Genomic DNA, 21,043 nt, shown 5'->3' with positions numbered 1-21,043 from the left:
CAAACTTTTTCTCATCCATTATTACGATTAATTTTTTAATACTTAATTCTTTCAGCTGTTCCACGCTTTGTTCTCGATTCAACGATACAATTATTACTCTTTTTTTGTCTTTTCCTTCAAATTTTCTCACTTACTTTTTTCAATTACTTTTGTCTTCATCTCCTCAAATCAAGATAAATCAAATTAAATCAAACTTGACTTCGTTACCAAACTGTATAATACAGTGTCCTTAACTCTTTCCCCTTCCATTTCTCCATAGCAACAGACAAATTCACTCGCTCGGCAATTCTTTCAGTGCAATGGAAAATTCGTTTATAAACATCTAAAGAGCACTCTATTATGTCCAATTACAGAAGAAACAAACTCTTTACTATTTTATGGCACAAAGTCCTGTCAAGGACCAATATTGACAGTCAAACCATCGACCGTATTCTTTCATTATTCTCACCCACCACCACGGTTAGCGAGAGTCGAGAGCTTCGCCCTTCAAGCTTTCCTTCTCGCACTTCTCCTCAGAAACTGCCTGACCTGCTTTTTCACCTTCTGCAGGTTGATCGCCTTCAGAAGCACCTCCAACACTCACAGTTGTCAACACCTCCCTGTTTGTCAAAGCATCTGAATTTTGATTTGCGGGCAGATCCGCGTTTACACAATGCAAGACGGCATCTTCTTGCATTTGTGTGCCTCCTTCATTTCCTAAAGCACGTGCTACATCTTCTCCAGGTACTGGTTCTTGCAGCATGTTGCTGAGCTCTGTAGCAACCTTTCCTCCCTCAGATTCAATATCTTGCTCCTGAGGTGATATCGCGGCATCACTTGGAGAATTTTGAACTGTTGGCCTGGCATCTTTGCCAGGAATATTGTGGGAGGTAGCGGACGTGGATGCAGCATGGCCAGACTGAGCTGGGGGACTTGTTTGGTGTGCTGCCAAGAATAGATTGAGAAAATGAGTGAGTGAAAAGAAAACCAAATAGAAGTGATATTCTAAAATCTAAGTGTATATATATATATATTTTTTTTTTTTAAATGTGGGACTCCGCCCATAGCTGAGCTCAGCACTGTATACCCCACAAGCACATTGAAGTCCATGAGGATGGCAACAATGTGTTAAACGAGCATAAAAGAAGCCAAACCAAAGACGCAGCCACATCACGTGTCAGTGTATATAACAACTACCTATGGAGATCTATATATTCTAGCATTCAGTTTGATAGAAAAGTTAATCTTTTTACATTAGTTTAAACAACGTTCCAAATATGAACTGCTACCTTCTTAATGTACACCAAGCAAGCAATCAGGGTTTACAAGGCAACATTTTCTTTTTTTAAGAGGGAAGCAAAATGAAAGGGAGGTGTGTTCCCTCTATTTCCCTATATTTGTATTATCTCAATCCTCCATCCCTGTTGATGGATGAAGAGGTCAGTTCACTATGACATTTGTGTGAATGCTTAATATTCCCTTTCCCTTCTCTTTTGCCTACATTTCTCCTCTTTCTTTTATAGCATCTTCCAAACAAGGGAGACCTTTTCTTTCCTTAACTAAGGGCATCCAAGAACAGAGTTTAAGACAAGCACCTGACTTGGTTGTTGCAACTCCAGTAACAGAAGCAGCTTTTAGGGAACTGCCTCTTGGGATGATATGGACAGCATTCTTTGATTGGGCAGCCTTTATCAGTGATGCAGCATCAGAAGGAGTTGCGATGCGGGCCCCAGCAGCCACTGCAGCGGCTTTTATCACCATATCATCATGACTGTTATTGATATTATTTTCCTTGGGTGATGTTTTCACCGAGGATGCAGAGGAGTTCAGTGGAGGAACTGATGGTGATACCAGAAGAGTTAGTTTTCTCGGCTCGGGGACCTGTCGGGTCTGATTTTGTGCCTGCTGTCCAAGTGTACTACTTGAAAAAGTTCCTGCTAGATCAAAATTGAAGACCAAAAATTTCAGGTAATGCACAAAGAAAAAAAATCAATGATCGAACATTTATGCAACATTGTATAGACCATAAGTCAGGATGATCAAGGAGGGGAACTAAGCAAAAGAAAATCAGTTCCGAGATGGAACTTAACCAAGCGACAGCTTAGGGCAGAGAAGTGTAGAGGATGCTCCAACAATAACTGAATTGAAACCAATTTGGGCAATCATTGCCAAGAATAGTATGACACGGTAGTGAAAGCTTGTTTAGGATGTCTGGGGCAAACCTGTCCTTAAGGGTTTCACATGCATATCGAGGGCAACGGACACTGCATGACGGGTTGCCAGCTGTGCCTCAGAAAGCTGACTTGCAGTAGTCAAGTTAGAAACTGACAGGTTTGAGTTACCTTGCCTTTTTCGAATAATCGCCCATCTCTGCATATACAGAAGAACAAAATTGACCACAAAGAATTTGGGAGGACAGGGAGGAAGTAAAGTACTGTATTTGTTACTGGACATTGACAAATGCAAGAGGAAAGAGAAGGCCCATCACAAGACTGCAGTCCTCAACTTTTCATGGGTTTACAGCTGTCTCCATAGACTGATAATTTCCAACGACTTACTACCCAAAGTTCAAACTTAAATTAAGATGTCGCTGCCTTCCATCCCCGCAATAAGTTTCACAAAAAAACTCATTGCATAAAAATCACATTATGGATCATCTTAATTATAAAATTGATACCCGTAAAAAAAATTCATGAATGTTTATAACCATCCATTCTAGTCAAAATACAATACAAATAAAAAGACCCTGCAACTCGCCTTTCTCATCTTTTATGACAGGAGTTTTTCCCATCAAAATCTCATTTCTGACTGCAGCATCCCGTCGGAGGGGACATTGTGCAACTTTAAGTCAGATATAAAATGAGTGGTTGGGTGATGCTTTCCCATATAATACAAAACATACAAAACGGGGAAAAAATTCCAAGGGCGCTTTACAATTATAGTAGCAGAAAACAAACCTGAGAGAGCTGAGCGGCAGTTCTGTCACCCTTAAAGTTGGCTTTTAAAATGTTTGCCCAGTTTCCTTCACCGCACTTCCGTACCGCTGCAATTAGTTCCAAATCCTCTGCCTCAGACCACTGCTTCCTCTTCTTCTTAGAAAGCATGTTGCCATTTGGGTCCGAGCCTTCATTCCCTGTTACTGAAGGAGGCAAAGACGATTTTTCAATGGACACTGGGTTAGCAGTGTTCTTCATGCCTTGAACCAAACAAGTAGGCCTTGATCCTTCTGAAGAAGCTCTGAAGGGTTGGCCATTAGGGATGTTTATGGTCAGGGGAGCCTCCACACTTGATTTTTTTGGGAGGGTGCCATCACTTGTTAGACCAGAGGAAATTAGTACCTAGATAAACATAACCAAAGAAAGAAGAGGGTGGGGGGGAAGGAAGAAGAAGTAAGAAAAGAAGAAATGATTAAGGACCTTACAGAAGACACTCCCTCATGAGACCCAATGCAACATTTACAAGTAAAAAGAATCTATAAATCTTCCCATTTCCTTCTAATTTCAAGAACCAAGTTTCAAAACAATCTCAAACCCAAAATGCTTGATCAGAAAAGAGCCCTATTACTTCCTCACGTTACCAATATACTTAAGTGTGAACACATGCAACAGTCATGTATTAGATATCATCCGAACGTGCACAACCTAGTGGAAAAAGGGAACGCAATCTGATAACTTGTATAATTCATATGGTACTCTATTCCATCCATGGTCATTGCTTCATACTAATAGAGCAATGAGAATGAAGGTTACCTTGACAGAGGCTGCAACCTCAGCAGAAGCTTCTCCACTTACAGCTGGTAAGGCTTCCAATTCATATTCCAGATCACTATCATCATCCTTGCAAGCAAAATTTAACTACAGAGGTTAAATAAATGAAAATGCTAAATGTAATGAAATACGAATCAGAATACCAGAATTACATGAGATCTTCTGTAAACATGCCCACCATTAGAAATGGTACTAGGTCTGTTTTATTGCAGATTGTCGAAAAACTGAGTTCAAAAATTGATCTGAAGTGTTATTCTGGAAAATTGCACAAAACAACAATTGCCTTTTTCCCAAGAAAAGTGAACAAAGATTGGAAAAGCTCTTATACAAGACAAGCTCTGAAATGTTTCTTTCCTACCGACGAACAAGGCATCGTACAACTGACCAGAGGCTCAACCCCATCGTCCGATTTCTCGAACAAAGCATCCCGATAGGCCAAGTGACGCCACAGCATCTGATACTCCCGCGGACTGGAAATCCCAGTCGAGGACCTCTTTACCAGCTCATGCCAGTTGATCCTCACCTGCTCAAACTGTGCCACTTCTTGCAGCAATGCCAGCAAAGTAGTTGCAGGGTACCTGCCCCCAACATCAACACCCCAATTCTCAAAGCTAAAACTTTTTTCGCGAAATTCGACGTATAACCCGACAACAAATTAACCCCAAATGTACCCATAGCATTGATACACCAGTACAAGGCAAAGCTGCAATAATAGCAAAAGGGCATGGCGTATGGTGTAATTAACACATAGAGAGACAGAGAGGAACCTCTGCAGGAGAATGGAGATGTCCTCTTCGGTAATGGAGCGTTTCTTTCGGTTCTCCATCTAGGTTTGGGTCTCCACCATTGATGCGCGAAGCAGAATGGAACGGCGCGGTGACTATACTGTGAATCCGACCATTGAGGAGGTCGCTGGCGGCGAAGAAGAGCGGCGGATGGCGGTGCTTCGACCGAAGTCGAAATCAAAATTACAACGGAGGACTACAAAAACATTAAATTTCAATTTACCCCTGAAGTTTGCATCCCAATTAATTCTATCAGTTTGGTCCCCTCGTAGTTTGGATTTTTTATGGTTTGCTCCCTATAGTTTTTCTGCTCGCATTAAACAAACTCAATGGATATTCACCATCTACAAGTATACATCGAAGGCTCAATGCCATATTGTAAATTTTGTTGCACGTGTTCATAATGAGACATAGATCCACGACCTCTAAGATGGATTATCAATGTAATCTTTAGATGTATCAAGCAAAGTATTTAAGAAGGTTTCATTCTCGTCGCATTAGTTAGGTGTACCCTTCCGAGTTATGCATATTCTAATTGATATTTCGCTTTTTTTGCTTTTTTGGAGCAATCGTAGAGTACTTAACTCTCCATGTATGCGATTCGTGCGGAAAAAAACTTGTTTGCTAGGTACCAGTGGGCAACTGACTTGTAAAATTAACAATGGTTTTTAATTTGTTTTGTTGCAATTAATACTGATTTTACTCTTCTCTCTTGGAGAGACGATGAGCATCGATTTTACGCATTGGTATGACATTTGTGTACAAAATATCTTTAATACGAGGAAGATAACACATCATGTTCGAAATAACATGGAAATATTGCAGTAGCCGGATCTCTAGGGGCTCAGATTAAGGAATTCGATATCTAGCTAGTTGTTACAACATTCTAAATACTGGAAATTGAACTGTGCATAATAACACTGTCTAATTCGAGTAAAATAATATGATAAAACATGAAATTCGAAGATGCGAGAAGGTAACAATATAATCAGAGATTAACACGTGAAAAGAAAAAAAAGTAAATAATATTAAGTGAACAATATTATCTTTTTAGCTTCATTCTTTTATTTTAAATTACATCATATTTAAATTAATAAAAATAGTTATTTTCGACTATTCAATCACAACCTAAAAATGATGTGGTAACTATATAATCAAATTTCCATTTAAATAATAGTATAATAACAAGTGTGATATAATATAAGATAAAAAGATAAAATATAAGATGAAAATGAACTTGAAATAATGTCACAAGCATAAGAGATTCATTTTTCTTTTCATGCACTTGGAGCTCCAAGTGGTTACCCAATCCGCCCTTTTTTACCCATAAAATTGCATGCATACAAAGGTACGTGGGCCCCGACCATATGCTAAAAATCTAATTAGCCACCAGAAAATCCAATTGATGGACATGTCTAGATAGATAATCTTTCATTTACTTATTTGGTCGGATGAAACGAGAAAGTATCAATAAAATTACAAAATGTGTAAACAAATGTTAATCCCAGGAGTTATACACTATAATCTTTACTATAGCAATTATATATATATATATATATTTTTTTTGGTTATCGCATTATGCATTAAGATTATCTCAAAATTTCTTCGGTCACGATTATATATATAAGTATATATATTATAGTGCAATATAAATATTTTAGATATATGATAATTATTGAATTTTAAATATGTGATAATATTAACTTTTACTATGTGCCATGAGCAATGCAGCAAGAACATCTTTCATTCTTCGTGCAACGGTCATGATATTTTGGATTTAAAACTCAACCTAATTCCTCTCTAATCGGTCCATATAAACTATCTATGTTAAGTCTGGCGCATGAATAAAATTACTTCATATGACCCCGATGAGATTACTCAAGATGCCAAGAAAATGAGCAAACTTTTGCTTCATTTACACAACCAAATCCCTATACAAGGATCCACATTGGTCATCCGTATCGGGTCCAATGCATTCACGGACTTGCTCCAAGTAACCTCATAGCAAAATTTGAACCAAAAACCTCAAGGAGGGGAGTGGAGAAGAGCTTCTTCCGAGTCGTTCGATCATCTATTATTTGTAAAAAAATTAAAACATCTTCTTATTAAAAAAAAATTAAAAAGCCAATTTTGATTTTTCTTCATATATTTGGTTTTGATGGCCAAAAAGGTTTTTTCATTCGATATATATGTATTATTTTTCAATATATATATATATATATATATAATAGTTGTACAAAAATGAATTTGTGCGATGCGCCTTTTGGTAGTGGGGGCACTTCGGCCTACATTCGGTCCTATCGGGAATCAGCATAAGTCAACGCAACATTCACATCATCATAGCTTGGTGGAATCTCCCCTTTCTCTCGTTGCATTCAGCATCCTCCCACAGGATTCGAACACGTGTCCCCACCCAAATATCTTACGGCCCCAGTATCCCTCTCCTCCCAACACCATGTACATCCGTTCCACTGTATCAGCCTCCGTTATTACTCTGTCCCCCGCCCCCTCTCCCTCTCTCTCTCTCTCTCTCTCTCTCTCTCTCGGAGTTGAGCTCTGGCGACGGAGCATGACGGGCGGAGATCAGGGCGCCTCCGACGATCCCCCGTCCAGGTCGGTGCCGAGGCGGAAAGGCGATCGGCGGAGATATTCGGGCACCGCCATGGCCAACAACGACGGCTTCTCAGGTTATTGGCTTTTGCTAGTTTGATTCTCATACTGTCTTTTACTTTGTTGGTGGAATGGCCGTACGTTTCGGTTTGGATTCTGTAACTCGTTAGCTTTTCGGTTGAGCTTTTTGTGCATAATGCTCAGCAAAAGTTTTCACTTTTGTGGTGCAATTTGCGATTGAGCGTGAAAGTTGACACTTTGATTCGATCAAGTTCCGCTATAGGTGATGGCACTTTGATTAACTGCTCATTCTTAAATGGGGTGGAGTTGGGTTCTGCCGGTAGGCTGGATTTGCTTTGCAGTTGTCTTCGTCTGTGCAATTGGTTGGTCTTGTCGACTCATTCTTATTGATGAACAAAATGCTATATGATTTTAGGACTTTAGCAATGTCATGTGATGAAACGTGTAGAACAAATGCCCAGGAGATGATAAACTAAGTATACAAGACCGATTCTTGATTTCCGACATTGTTGCCAATAGCCTATAATCCTGATAAAATCATAGAACGTCTCAGCAACCAACACTAGTAATTGGGTGGAGTAAAGGGAAAAAGAATTGAACCAGGACTTGCTGCATTGGAAGTACTTCTTGAGATAGAGAACAAGTGAGAGGGTACTACGATTGTGCATCAAAGGTTGTAGCTTTAGCTTAAGGATAGCTCTTTATTGGTTGGTTTTATGGTTGAGACTCCTGTTGTAAAGTTTTCAGAAGTAGTTTTCCACTGATGGACTTCAGAACCATACTTGCCATGTAGTTCAGGGTTGCAGTAGTTCCAGATGTTGTTCTCTGCCAATGATATACCTAAGTGTTAGGGAAGTAAAAACTCATAATGAACTCCCTTTCTACTATTAAAGCATGTTAGAAGCATTATGGAGCTTGTTAAATGTAGTCTTACACTTCGCTGAGTAGTTCTTCATGGGGCTCCTGTATGAGTTTTATGGTAGTATGATAAACAGAAGAACTTCTGTACAGTCTTTGTTGGGCTTCAGAAAACTAATTATGCTGTATGTGAAGTAGCTTGTGAGTCCAAACAAGACAGTCATAATGGATGTCACTTGCTTTATTAGCTTTAGCAAATTCCTGCCATAAGAGGAAAACATTCGAATTGCTACATTAGGCATCATTGTAAAAGATGTGGATTTCATGAGGAAGACCTTTTAACGTGTTTCAGATGTTCAATGCAATATGATACGGCATGCTTCTTATAATATTTTCTTTTCGGGCAGCTTGTTTAAATAGTTCTTCCTCTGAAATGTAGGTGTTTCAAAGTGCTACGTGTTCAAAAGCCGATTGCAAGAGTATGCACAGAAAGCAGGTCTGCCAACCCCAGTCTATGAAACTATCAAGGAAGGTCCTTCCCATGAGCCTTCATTCAGGTCAGCAGTGATAGTTAATGATGTCAGATACAATTCTTTGCCTGGATTTTTCAGTCGTAAGGCAGCAGAGCAGTCAGCAGCTGAAGTTGCTCTCTTGGAGTTGTCAAAGTCTGGTGAAGTCAGCGAGTGCATCTCTCAACCAGTTGTAAGCTTTTGCTCCATTACTATATTATCTGCTATTCCTGACTAATGCAATGTTGCCTGCTCAATTTTTCTGCTGAATGTTTTAGAGGTCTTCATAATGCACTGTCAACATCTCATCTTTCTTTCATGCCTTAACTACTTAAGGATATTTTTCTCTCTCATTTTTTCTCCCTTCGGTTTGGTTTGCTCATCAAATAATGCAAATGCATCTCAATTGTAAGTATATAATGTTCCATTCGTTTCTCCACCTACTTTGTTTACAGCAAGTGGAGGGGAAACTGAATGAGTGATGGGACCTGTATGAGGATTCTTGGATGAACTGGTTCGATTATTGATTGCGTTGAGTAGTAGAACTTAGTGATGATATAGGGAAAAAAATCTAGATCCCTGGGGGAAGAGAAGCGCTTTTGATTTTGTGAATTTCAACTTGCATTTGATAATCTTCCTATTTCATTCTGAGTTCTGCGGATTTCAGCTGGTAACTTGCTATGATCTGACAACGAGTGTCTCCACATATTAATTATATTGGAATGACCTGAGTTTCCTCGTGTTACATTTTTATAGAAAGAACTTGCATCACTTTTATATCCCTGTGAACGACTCTGTGCTTCCTTTATTTCCTTCCTGGTGTTGGTCTACTGTAAAATATATTGAGAAGTCATCTCCTTTTTGTCTAATTTACTTATGCAAAATCCATCTAGATGGCCTTTCGTGGTTACCTCATAACCTATTTGATCTTGGCATAGTTTACATATTATTGCCTTGGGTCAGTTTACACTTTTATGACCAAAGTTGATTGTCTAATTTCTGTGGTTATTCCAGCACGAGACAGGATTGTGCAAAAACCTTCTTCAAGAATATGCGCAGAAAATGAATTATGCGATCCCTTTATACACGTGCCAAAGGGATGAGTTGTCTGGTAGAAGGACTCTGTTTACATGTACTGTCGAGATTGGGGGCATCCGCTATATTGGTGCTGCTGCAGGAACAAAGAAAGAAGCGGAGATTAAAGCTGCAAGAACTGCTCTGATAGCTATCCAGTCGAGTGCATCCGAGCCATCTGAAAGACAACTTGTTGGTGAGTCTCAACTAACTGTCCTGCCATGCAAAAAGCGGGGCCCAGAGACGGCTAGTGCTTCTGTTTCCACGGATGCTGAGAATTATCCGAAGCCCAAGAAGCCTCGTATTAAGAAGAAGGCATCAAAAAGAAAACCGCCTAGGAACAATTCTGAGCATAATCAGGTTGACTCTAAAAGTGCCGAAGCTGAGGCATCTACTTTCCCGGTGAGACAGCTCGACAACACAGAAAATACAGATTCTGAATTTGGAGAAGGTAATGGATCTTCTCTCCCGATTGGAATCAAGGATCCAATGAGGTACCCTCAGCTTGGAGGATCAAGCTTTATCTCGAGTGAAATAGAGAGTGCCGGAGCAAGATTTTACCAGCACGGTGCTAATGGTTCTCAATATTCGAGCAGCATTATTGTCTTAGTAAACCATGATGCTCCAGTCACGGGAATGTCTTCTACGGAGTATGGAGATATCACTGCCTTTCTCACAGAAGGGAAAGATGAATCTCGGGCAGGTGAAGTGGGTTCCCTGTCAGAGAACCATTCGCATGCGAGTAATTTAGAGACGTCATCGACCATTATTCTCACGGGGTTCAACAATCGGGAGAAAGAATCCAAGATGGTGCAAACTCGGGGGTAAAGCAGTGGAAGGAACCTCTGGTATTGCAGTTAGAATTAGAAATAATTTATGGGTGGATGGGTGGATTATATGAGAATCCATTATCTGTTATATTAGGGAGACAATTTTTAGGAATTATTTCGGGTTCTGCAGAATTGGTCTAGGTATTTGATCCTATATTGCTCGTGTTGCCACCTCGAACCCCTTTTTTGACCTCCGAGGGGGCCGTAGATGAGTTGCATTTGGAAGAAATTCTTATTACTTGAGGGGAAAATTATCTTCTCTGGAGTTTGATGATGGCTTGGTGGGACTCATTGTGTATTTAAAGATGCATGTTTTCCTTGCCCATAAAGATTGTCAAGGAATTGATTCTTGGATCGACTATATCATTACATATGTTGTTTCTTTTCTGATGAGTGTGCAGTTATATTTTACGTATTCGACCATTATTTTTCCCTTTCGCTTGTCTAGTTCTATGGTTTCTATGCTGTTCACCGGTGAGTGAACGGTTTATGCCGATAGCTTATATATTCTATAAGAATTGGTTGTTTTGTACAAAATCTGTAGGACTTATCAGAATATTAATACCCACTTATCAGCAAAGTTTGTTATATAGGCATGTAGGAATGCTAAGTTACAGGTAGTCTGACTTTGGGCCACGAGCTAGTAGATCGGTAAGGTATTTGCTGGCCAGATGCCACAGCTTACATTTCGCTTAGATGGCCCTTCCGGGTCAGGTCGGGATGGAGATTGGAAAAACCAAGTTTGGTGGACCAACTCATGCTCTAGTACCAGAGCATGAAACTCGGTTCTCCCTCGCTATGCAGGGAAGGGCATCTGAGCACGACATGTTATGTACTGCGGTTGATTCTCTCCACCATATTAGGCAAGAAGCTGCTCTTGCATCGAAGAGGAAGAAACCGATCTGGTCAGTGCTACCCAGAACAGAGCGGACTTGAAGAAACTCGCGGAGTGGTTAAAGACCGATACGAATCTGAACTGCAGCCACTTTGAGATCAAGAAGTGGAGAAATTTTACTGCCAGAATAATGATCCCATCATTAACACTTTTGAGCACAGATCCAGGCAACTCAGCTGCAATGCGAAACCAAGAACAGGAGAACCGAGCTTCATCACAACAAGGGAGAGGAAAATAATTGCGAAAACAAGTTTTCACACAGTTTTGATAGCCTACCTGGGGATTCGTCGATGAGGGTGGCGTTCGCGGTCACTTCGGAACCATTTAAGCAGAAGCTGATGATGGCACCAAAGATGAGGCCTGAAAGAATACAGAGGCAAGTGATCCCATCCATTCCCTTCGACTTCGAAGCCATTTCTATCATCTTCTTTCTTCTTCTTGTTAGACACACTGCTGCCATGTCCTCCATAGCCATTAGCCTTATATACAGACACATGATCAAGAGAAATCGAGCAGCTAGTCAACCTATTCTCTTGATTTCCATACACGCTTCTGAATTGTATTAACTAATTATTATAAAAAAAATGCTAAATAAATAATTGTTACAATAACATATTTTTCTACAACCTACGGCAACAACACTGTTTAATTGGTTTGTTCGTTGACAATATTGTATCACCCTCGCCTCTATTAGACTTTGCAGATATTTTACTACAATTACATTTGCATTATTGCTTTAAAATCTGTGATCATATATATTCCATTTGTATAAACGTCGAACTTTTTTTTTTTTTCAAAGAACTGAGTGATAGATTGTTATTGAAAAATCCCAATTAAGAGCGATAATTAGTACATCTTCTTGAGGAGCACGGCGACCACCAACAAGAAGATTCTGCAGAATAAATTATTCATAAATATTTTCTAGTCTTGCGGAGTACGTAGTCAACCCTTTGTTCGTCTTTGTTTTGTCTGGTGTGTTTATTATCATTGTCTTTGGTGAATGGTTTGTGATGTATTTGCTTTCAATAACAGATGGTTCTTAAGTGACTTAGTGGGTCGACCCAATTCGATTGAATTTATTAGAGTCCAATTGAGTTTTGGATATCAGGGTTCAGACCCAACAAAAAAAAAAAGCACCATCATCTGCCTGTCGTCAAACCGATCATCATCACCTTGTCGAACATCATCGTGGGAGAGCAAGTTAGCAAAGTAAGTGATTGTCGAATCCGAGAGATAACAAACGCACCTTTGCAAACACGAACGGTCGCAACGCAATATGTCATAATGAATATGCACGTAGCTGAATATATTGAAATAGAAACGATTATATAACCAATAAAAAGAAGTGATTAATTTTTTTCTTTTTTAATTTATCATATATAACGAGATAATTTCCAATTTCTGGTTGAATATGCATCACTCTTTCTTTCTCATATCAAACTTTTCGAGTTTTAGTGAAGTTATGTTTGCATACAAGTTACTTTTACCTTATACTTGATTCTGACGCAAGTTACTTTTTTAAATTAATAAATTTGATGCAAGCGTCTTTTCAAAATTTAACAAAAAGTAATTTTCAAAATTTATTCTTTACGTTGTACTTTTATTTATAGTGATTCATATGTAAGTTACTTTTAGAAATGCCTGGTCATAGCATTACATACATCCTTCATAGTCATTTTTTAATCATTTTACACAATTAAAATTTATATCTATATCTATATCTATAATAATATATAAAAGAATGTTATATTTCCATATGTTTTATTGCTTTGTTCTTAATATTTTTGAATATATATATATATATATATATGAAAGCAAGGTACAAGGTAGGCCCGACCAAATGGCTTCAGACCACTCCATTTTTGAATGAAATTTTCTTGGTTTTTTGAGTTTTTAAAATTTTTAAGGTATCTTTTATTATAAAATTAACAATAAAATCTTCTGAAATAATATTCCATTTAAAAAACTGAAAATACTATAAAAAATTTTAGATACGATAGTGATCTCCAATAGAAAGCAATATCAATTTTCTAAATGGACTTTCTATGTTTTTAATGTTTTAAATTTTCGGAATTGTTTTTAGTAAAAAATATTTTTAAAAGATATCTCATCATAAAATCTGATTTCTTGATTTCTTTTATTTTTATAATTGATATATTATTTAATAACCTAGAATTTTCTAATATGAAAATTAATATTTTATCCTAGGTGGCCTTAGAACGCTTCGTTTTTAATGAAATTTTTTTTTATTTTTTAGTTTTTAAAATTATAAATTATACTTAATTATCAAATTAGAAACAAAATTTTCTGAAATAATATTCCATTTAATAAAATTGAAAGTAAATAATATTTCATCCCATAAATATCAATATCAAAATAACTATATGTTATTATATATTTCATACATAATATAGACATATTAATATATGGTTATGTGGACAACTTTTAGTATATATAATAAGAAAAAGTATATACGAATTATATTGTTTTATATATATATATATATATATATATGGAATTTTCTAGATCTGGAATTATTTTTTAAGTATATCTCATCATAAAATCTGATTTCTCGATTACTTTAATTTTTATAATCTATATAACATAGTGTATTTGAAATAAATAAGAAGATTTTATTATATGTATAGATATTCTTTAATAATCTCGATTTTTTTAAATAAAAATTAATATTTCATAAATAAATACTAACATCAAAGTAAGTATATCTATTAGTATATACTTATACACAATATAAATATCTTAATATATGGTTATGTGGAAAACCTTTAGTATACATAATAAGAAAAAATATATATATGAATTATACGTTTTTGTAGATATTTATTTTTAAAAATATATTTATAATATTTATAGATATATGTAAATTATATCTTCTTTTCAAAAAACAAATCAGATTTGCTCACAAAAAAAAATCAAATTATATTTTATCTATATTTTGTATAATAGTTATAAATATGAATTATCAAACACATAAATATGAGCATATTCAGCTCTTAAATAATATGTCTACAACAAGACATAAGCTCTTGGAACTATGTCTCTCTCTAGATGCAAAATTTATGCTTTGATTTTTCTTCCACTTTTATTGAAACTTTTCATTCTTTTTTTTCTCTTATTTTTGCTTTTTTCATTTTTTTCAAGATTTCAAAAGGTATTGCTACCCCTATATACAAGCTCTCAGAAAGTAAGTTCTACCACTAAATTCGAAAGTTGTTTGTTTATTCTATTATCTTTGTTTCATTATTGATTCTCCAAGTAATTTTTCTTTTTAATTTGTAATTATAATTTTTTTTTCAGATTGGTGAAACTATTTTAATGCAACACACGGATTTCACGACTAGTGTTAGAGTAAAGTGAAACAATACATAAGAGGCAGAGATACGAATTTTGAATCACTCCAATTTTCACAAACTCCTCTCTTCTCTTTCCTCCCCTCTCATTTACATACGTCCGCTCCACTCCTCCTCTCCCTCAACTCTCATGACTCTCACCCCATTTATTTTTCTCCTCTTTTCTTTTCACGAATCCAAAAATTCCTTTTTGTTTCAATAGACTTTCTTTAAAAAAAATTAATTTGTATCATTCTATATATTGAATAAAAATAAAAAGTCATAAGCGAATTTTGTAAATTTCTAAACCACTCATGTATTTTCATTTTATAAAATATTATCTTATATTATTTAAATGTTATATTTTGTTGCACATAGTGGGAGTGAATTTCTAGTATGTAATGAAATATAAAAATTTCAAATTGCATTAAGTAAGCACCTTTTAATATTTAATACAACACCCTTTCTTTTTTTCGGTTAGCTAATACAACATATTTATAAATCGGAAATTGCATAAACATATCGTGTGGGTGCATAGTTGCTACTTGCTAGTGTAGAAAGCCAAGTGTAACTCCGCACAAGTTTTTAATAGCACTCATGTTATTGTATTTTTTTTCTTATATTTTGATATTCTTCCAATTTTGTTTAGAAATATTAATAATCACTTTACCTTTTTCATTCTCCCGATGTACAAATTAATTTGACTTCCATTAAGATTATATAAATATAACAAAATGAAAAAAAATTTGATCTATTAAAAACCCATTGATATATTAACTTTCGTATAAATTATATAGTGGCTTGATAAATATCTTTCTCATATTCTGAGAGTAGTATAAAAAAACTTTCCACTTAGATGATGTATATTTTTATATTCAATTTAATCTTTTTAACTCATAAATTATAATTGATCATATATAGTATAATTCTTTAAACAATCAATATATCAAATACATTTTTTTAGGATCAAGTAATTCAGTATTTCAATTTTCAGATAGGAAAATGAATGCAGTTACTTTTCTAATTAATTAAATTATGAAAACTAAACTTTATTTTAATGAAGATAAAAACTATACCTTTGGGGCCACAAATTTTGATTTTTTGTCTTATTATGAATGTAGTTATTTAATATAGTCAACTAGATTTACATCATATATTTTTTTTCATTCTTTATATTTATGCCTACGAGATGCACAGATTTTATTATATGTAAATTTTTACTAAAATATTCTAAAAGATGAATATGATAATTGAAACATTTGATTTAAGATAAATTTGTACTTCGGTGACTTTAATAAGAAATTAAAAATTGTAACATAATTTAAGATAGTATAATTAATGTATGCAAAACACAATTACATATGATTTACTTTTAGTCTTTTTACCAAGTGATGTTTGATTTTTGAAAAATTTGTATTCCGATAGCTTTATTACGAAACTAAAATTGTGCATATAAATTAAGGTAATAAAATTAACGTATAGAAAAAACAAATTTTGAAAATTTGACTTTTAATTATTTTACCAAGTGTTGTTTTTAATGAGTAGAAAATATTGGAAATCAAATATGTTTGCATAACTAAATCAGTTAATTTATTTATTAAATAAATATTATCATAAATAAATAAGTAAACATAATAAAAATTTTTGAAATTAACATTTTCCGATCAATGTTTATACTTATTAATAGATATGTAATTTTATAAATTAGAGATACTTATAGTAATTATAATGAAATTTAAAGTCATTATTCAAACGATATTGTGTATACAAATTTGCTAATAAAATTATTGATGTTTTAAATTTTTCTATAATGAAAATAAAGGCAAAAATTAAATAAATCATAATACGTACGAAGTTCTTCATGTAGAAACAATATATATATATATATATATACACACTTCAATTGAAGCAATGTAATAAAAGGAAAAAGTTACATACAACACTTTAAAATATGTTAGAGAGTTAAATTTTACAATAAAAACTTATATTTATAATTTTTTATTAGAAAAATTATATATATCAGTTAAGACAAATTTATTTCATATTATGAACCATTTCGAGATAATAAAATAAAAACCAATCAACTTTTTTTACAAAAAATAAATTATTTATTTATATTAATATATTTAATGCGCGATAAATATATGAATTCTATTTTACATTATGTATATTATAGATTAAAGATTCATGATATCTAGAAACTTTTCTATCAAGAAATCGCAGATATTAAAATGTTGAGAAGAATCTGAGTCCTCTTGATCGACAACGGAAGCAAAATAACTGTCAAAATCGCTCCGATCCTTTGGAAAGTGTACCAATTTTAATCGATGCTGCGTGGAAACTACACGAAAAATAACATGGATTTTCTTTATAAAAAAACCCAAAAAAATGAAAAAATGAAAAAAATGAAAAAAAAAAAGAGGGGGAGAGAGAAACTCTCTTTATTGTGTGAGCCTGTGAGGAGATAAGCCCATCAATCCACTACTCAATCTCCAGTCCACTCTGCTCCGGCGACAATGGAAGCAGCGGCCACTCTCCTCTCCTTCCCTTCCTCCAAGCCCCCTTCGCAGTCTCCCCATCCCCTCAGCTCCCTTTCCTTGACCCGACCCGTCAACCCATTCCTCGCCCCGCCGCCCGCCTCCGGCAAAGCCCGCTTCCCTTCCACCATCAGGGCCGCCATCTCGCGCTCCAAGAAAGAAGAGACCGTCGAGACCGTTAAGACCCAGCTCGAGAACTGCCACTTCCTCGCCGGAATCAAGTACCAGGGCCTCACGGTCAAGCAGTTCCAGGAGCTCCGGCGGTCCCTCCCGGAGAACACGAAGCTTATCGTCGCGAAGAACACCCTGGTCTACAAGGCCATCGAGGGGACCCCGTTTGAGGCCCTGAAGCCCTGCATGAAAGGGATGAACGCCTGGCTCTTCGTCCACAGCGAGGAGGTCCCCGCCGCGATCAAGCCCTACAGGGCCTTCCAGAAGGAGAAGAAGCTCGAGAACAACGACTTCACCGGCGGGGTCTTCGAGGGGAAGTTCTACGGCCCCGAGGAGTTCAAGCAGCTCGAGTCAATGCCCAGCCGGGCTGAGATTTACGCGAGGCTGCTCGGGTCGCTGCAGAGCCCTTCGATCGGGCTGGTGAGCACTCTCCAGGCGCCCGCGAGGGATGTGGTAATGGTGCTGAAGGCGTATGTGCAGAAGCTGGAAGAGCAGGGAGGCGGGCAATAGTTAGGAGTGAGTTTCTTGGTCCTGTAAGTGCAAATTGGAAACTCAATCTTGTTGTTGTTCTTGAAATTTTGAATTGATTGTTGTAGCAAAGCGGTAGGATTATTATCGATTCGATGAATCGCTGATGGAATTCGATGGAGGGGGACGGATTTGTATAACAATGTAGAGGTGAATCTGTCCATACATTTCATATATTCATCAGCAATCAATTGTTCAGATTCATTTGCCATTGTTGGTGGAAGTAATTGCTTCTAGCAGATTGCTTGTTGGGCTAAAGTGGCTTGAAGATTCATAGCTGTCGAATGTTGTGGAGGATCGATCTCTTAGTCGTAGCGGTTCGTATGCTTTTAAATTTCTTTCACGGAGGCGTTCTTGAGTAAGTCTTGGGAGTCTGGTGGATGGAAGAGAGGTATTCTGATAGGTAATCTAGCAACTGCAGCCTGGGAAGTCCGTGTTTGGGATTGTGCTCGAGTGCTTGAAACAAAGACCCTCTTTGCGAATATCTTTTGATATATCCTTCCTGGCTCCTGATAATAAGACCCGTGATCGGTGTCCGGATGTACTTCAGCCTCCCGGCTTCCTTCAGGGTCAGGTCTTCTCCACCTTTGCCGTAGTAGTCTCAGCACCTAGAGGAGATTGCCGATTGAAGGTATGCTACCTTCATCCTGTGATCTCGCAATTCTGATAACCTGCACTGGTCCTCCGGGGCTGAAATCTGCAGAGTGAGCTTATATCCGGTCACATATTCTTTTATTGTTATAAGATTATCGGATTAGCGTGAAGTGCATCAATTTGCTTAATTATATTGACGTTGTAGTATCATACTCCAGACAGTTGATTCCGGAAAGCAAGTCTGGGGAGCAAGTTTAGTTGGTTCTCAACCACCGCGTGATCATGTAGGGTTACCAATTTCAGTTTGCCACGTAATGAAGTTGTGGGTTTTGTGAGCTTTCACCGGTGATAATATTCATATTAAATGCAAAAAATCCATGCCGTGAGAGGTTTATCCCTTAATGGGATGACCCGGCTCGATTGGATTAGTTGGGACTCAATTGGACTTTCGGATGTTGGGGTTCACACCGCAAAAAAAAAAAAATGCAAATCGCGCATAATAAATGGCGATTTTTGGTCGAAAACTGGATCAATGAGCTGCCAATGGATGTTTTTTGCGCACTATGAACTGAGTAATTGGTCGCCTACGGCAGCTAATATGCCCGTGCTTAGGGCCTCATTAGATCGATGAGATGGTTTCTCAACTTTCCCTTATAATTGAATCAACTGAAACTGATGATATACAATGACATTCAAATTCATTTGGCAGCAATGATGCATCATCAAATGGAAGGTATGGTATTCCATAACTATGAAAAGCGAAAATCTCTCTAGAATTGATGTTTCAGTTCATGATTTGGTTCGCGGATCATTGCTGCCGAGGGAAAGTCACTTCCTATTCTCTTCCAAGTACCGTACAAAACCGTCCACATGGATCTCATTCCTCTCCATATCTCCAAACAAGCTCTTCATTTGCCTCGCCTTAGCCCTCAGTGTCTCGCCTGATTCATCGACGATGGCCAACCTGAGCGACTCTGCCACCGACTCGTGCGTGAATGATCCATCCTTCTCATCCCTTGGCACTTCCACCCCGACCCCCTTTCTGCTCAGGAGCCTCGCATTCAGACCCTGGTCGTTTAGCATTGGCAGCATGACTAGAACCCTGCTGAACATAAGGGCCTCTATGAATGAGTTGCACCCGCAGTGGGTCAAGAACCCCCCGACTGCATCGTGGCTAAGTATCCTCGACTGTGGGGCCCACTCGGTACAAATGACCCCACGGCCCCTGACTCGTTCTAGGAACCCGTCGGGAAGGTTTTCCAGCCTGCTTTGCGTAGACTCAGGTGCATCTCTCAGGACCCAGAAGAAGGGCAGGTCGGATTGGTCCAGCCCGAGAGCCAACTCGGTGAGCTCCTCCTGGCTCGGAGAGGACTCAGTTCCAAGAGCAACATAGACCACTGATCCTGGTCTCTGTTCGTCCAACCAATGCTTGATAGGAAGCCATTTCTCTTGGCTTCCGGCTCCTTCATATTCCTCTCGAGTGGGAGGGAGGAGCCCGATAGGCACAACTGGTTTTCGGTATAATTCGCTCAACAGACCAAACCACTCCGGTTCAAACTCGATGCAGGTCCGAACAGCTACCATATTGCAACCTCTGATCGAGATGCCGAAGCGCTCGGTATCGGAAGTCACAGATGTGTACTCCTCGGAACGATCCATGTACTTTGCAATCTCGTGCAGTCGATACGCTACATTCGATTCGAACTTTGGTGGGACCCAGGATGGGACCGTGGTGAAGTCCTCTATGGTCGACCTTATTAAGAAATAACCAATTTACAACAAGACGCATGAGAACTCTTTATTTGACAAGACAGCATGAAATGATCCCCATATGATGGCATACATATACCTTGGGCCATCCATGCGAGCCTCCGGGGGTCCGATAAATGACAGCGTGGCAGCAGTGAAGAGGCCAAGGTAGGCGGAGGCGACGCCAGCACCCGTGGCGGCAGCTGGGAGCCAGTGCGATGCATAGTCGAAGATGATCCAGTCGGGCCTAGCGGGTCCCTCCAGGAAAGCCCTGACCTGTGGCTCGAGGGAGTCAAGAGCAATCTTGAGGAGCTGCTGCTTAGGATAAGGGACGTCCATGGCGGACTCCGAGCCGGTGGGGAGGTCCAGGACCGGAGGAAAAGGGAGGGGGACGAAGTCGATATTTAGGGCCCGGGGTCGGGTTTCGTGGAGCCTCTGGAGGTTCCTCGGGGTGGAGAGGAAGGAGACCCGGTGGCCCCTCCGGGCTAAGGATTCAGACAGGCGGAGGAAGGGGATGAGGTGCCCCATGGCAAGCCATGGGAACATTGCTATGTGTAGAGGTCCATCATCACTTGTTTTCCTTTCTTCTTCCATGAATGAATGCTATGCTAACTGTGAGAGCTGTTCTTCCTTCTTCGTCAGTCTTTTAGAAGGAAAGGGAACAAGGGAAATAGTGGGCCTTACCTAGTCTAAGGTACTTCATATGATGATTATTATAGTATTCAATCATTGAAGAAAAAACAAAAATATATGCCCATTTACTTTGTTCGGTCTACTATTATATTC

General features: G+C 37.9%; 5 protein-coding genes across 7 annotated transcripts; 2 read left to right on the top strand and 3 right to left on the bottom strand.

Moving 5' to 3' along the window:
* Positions 1–183: 183 nt before the first annotated feature.
* Positions 184–4,684, bottom strand: LOC116194710. 3 transcript variants are annotated; one of them, XM_031523599.1, is made up of 7 exons: positions 4,514–4,684; positions 4,105–4,324; positions 3,729–3,815; positions 2,937–3,317; positions 2,202–2,349; positions 1,575–1,916; positions 184–924 (listed from the first exon to the last, which is right to left on the bottom strand). In XM_031523599.1, exons 1-7 carry the CDS (start codon positions 4,570–4,572, stop codon positions 461–463), a joined length of 1,701 nt encoding a protein of 566 aa, XP_031379459.1. In that variant the 5' UTR covers positions 4,573–4,684; the 3' UTR covers positions 184–460. The 3 variants fall into 3 exon arrangements, with proteins under 3 accessions (XP_031379459.1, XP_031379471.1, XP_031379465.1); XM_031523611.1 differs by having other exon boundaries at positions 4,132–4,324; XM_031523605.1 differs by having other exon boundaries at positions 1,575–1,913; positions 4,514–4,683.
* A 2,435-nt stretch (positions 4,685–7,119) lies between these two features.
* On the top strand, positions 7,120–10,820 carry LOC116194684 (double-stranded RNA-binding protein 1-like). The gene is made up of 3 exons (XM_031523564.1): positions 7,120–7,218; positions 8,460–8,722; positions 9,544–10,820. Exons 1-3 carry the CDS (start codon positions 7,194–7,196, stop codon positions 10,429–10,431), a joined length of 1,176 nt encoding a protein of 391 aa, XP_031379424.1. The 5' UTR covers positions 7,120–7,193; the 3' UTR covers positions 10,432–10,820.
* A 160-nt stretch (positions 10,821–10,980) lies between these two features.
* Positions 10,981–11,825, bottom strand: LOC116194694. Its single transcript, XM_031523575.1, has 2 exons — positions 11,605–11,825; positions 10,981–11,504 (listed from the first exon to the last, which is right to left on the bottom strand). Exons 1-2 carry the CDS (start codon positions 11,822–11,824, stop codon positions 11,293–11,295), a joined length of 432 nt encoding a protein of 143 aa, XP_031379435.1. The 5' UTR covers position 11,825; the 3' UTR covers positions 10,981–11,292.
* A 5,270-nt stretch (positions 11,826–17,095) lies between these two features.
* On the top strand, positions 17,096–18,141 carry LOC116214744 (50S ribosomal protein L10, chloroplastic). The gene has a single exon (XM_031550188.1). It carries the CDS (start codon positions 17,195–17,197, stop codon positions 17,894–17,896), a length of 702 nt encoding a protein of 233 aa, XP_031406048.1. The 5' UTR covers positions 17,096–17,194; the 3' UTR covers positions 17,897–18,141.
* A 1,000-nt stretch (positions 18,142–19,141) lies between these two features.
* Positions 19,142–20,977, bottom strand: LOC116214735 (UDP-glycosyltransferase 91C1). Its single transcript, XM_031550178.1, has 2 exons — positions 20,358–20,977; positions 19,142–20,261 (listed from the first exon to the last, which is right to left on the bottom strand). Exons 1-2 carry the CDS (start codon positions 20,849–20,851, stop codon positions 19,337–19,339), a joined length of 1,419 nt encoding a protein of 472 aa, XP_031406038.1. The 5' UTR covers positions 20,852–20,977; the 3' UTR covers positions 19,142–19,336.
* Between the last annotated feature and the right edge of the window lie 66 nt (positions 20,978–21,043).

The sequence above is a fragment of the Punica granatum genome, chromosome 1 (assembly GCF_007655135.1).
Source record: "Punica granatum isolate Tunisia-2019 chromosome 1, ASM765513v2, whole genome shotgun sequence".
Taxonomy (NCBI): domain Eukaryota; kingdom Viridiplantae; phylum Streptophyta; class Magnoliopsida; order Myrtales; family Lythraceae; genus Punica; species Punica granatum.
The sequence above is the reverse complement of the archived record's forward strand: the minus strand, read 5'-3'. Positions and strand labels throughout refer to the sequence as shown.